A 579-nucleotide genomic window follows, 5' to 3' on the forward strand; every position below is an offset into this window, starting at 1 on the left:
ATGGACGCCGTCTCTCAGCCGCTGCTGGTACGGCCTCACGTTGCGTCCATAATGGTAACACTGGTCCGACCGCCAGAGGAGTCCGCCTGATTAGATTTGCTCCAGGAGCGGGCGGAAGGCGAGCGTAGAGGCGGTACGTGCCATATCGCTTGCGACGAAGAGGCGTCCCTCATTTAGGCTACTGCGCGTAAAGGATGGCTAGCGAGCTGCTCCTCCCACGCCGGCCAGCACTGGCACGGCTCAGATCGAGTTCAACTCACGGCGCTGCGTCGGTCCAGGCCAGGCCGACACCGTCCCGACCTGTGGTCGGGGCAGGAGCCACACCCCTGGTCTGCAGCTCGGTGTCTCTCTGGCCGCCACCCACACACTCTTGGGCAGCGATCGCCACCGTCCCGGACCTCCGCCCCCCGCAGTAAATCTCCGCCGGACGACGCGTCTCGGAGCGGGTCGCGGCTCGACAAGTTGCCGCTCGTTACGTAACTGATGGCGGTCCCGGCGGCTGGCGGCCGCCTGTCCCAGGTCGCACCCCCGGGGGCGACCTGTCCCGCTCCGTGCGCGCAGCCCTGGAGACGGCCGCGG

The 579-nt window shown here is 67.9% G+C and overlaps 1 protein-coding gene across 1 annotated transcript in view; it reads left to right on the forward strand.

Annotated features, from left to right (window-relative positions):
* Positions 1–579, forward strand: part of LOC119093489 (E3 ubiquitin-protein ligase CBL-B-B) — a 12,607-nt gene continuing 12,028 nt past the window's right edge. The window contains exon 1 of the mRNA XM_037216448.1: positions 1–27. Coding sequence (XP_037072343.1) covers positions 1–27 — 27 coding nt within the window. The remainder of the gene's footprint in view (positions 28–579) is intronic.

This window comes from Pollicipes pollicipes, unplaced genomic scaffold (assembly GCF_011947565.3).
Source record: "Pollicipes pollicipes isolate AB1234 unplaced genomic scaffold, Ppol_2.1 Scaffold_4002;HRSCAF=4701_pilon_pilon_pilon, whole genome shotgun sequence".
In the NCBI taxonomy this organism is placed as follows: Eukaryota; Metazoa; Arthropoda; class Thecostraca; order Pollicipedomorpha; family Pollicipedidae; genus Pollicipes; species Pollicipes pollicipes.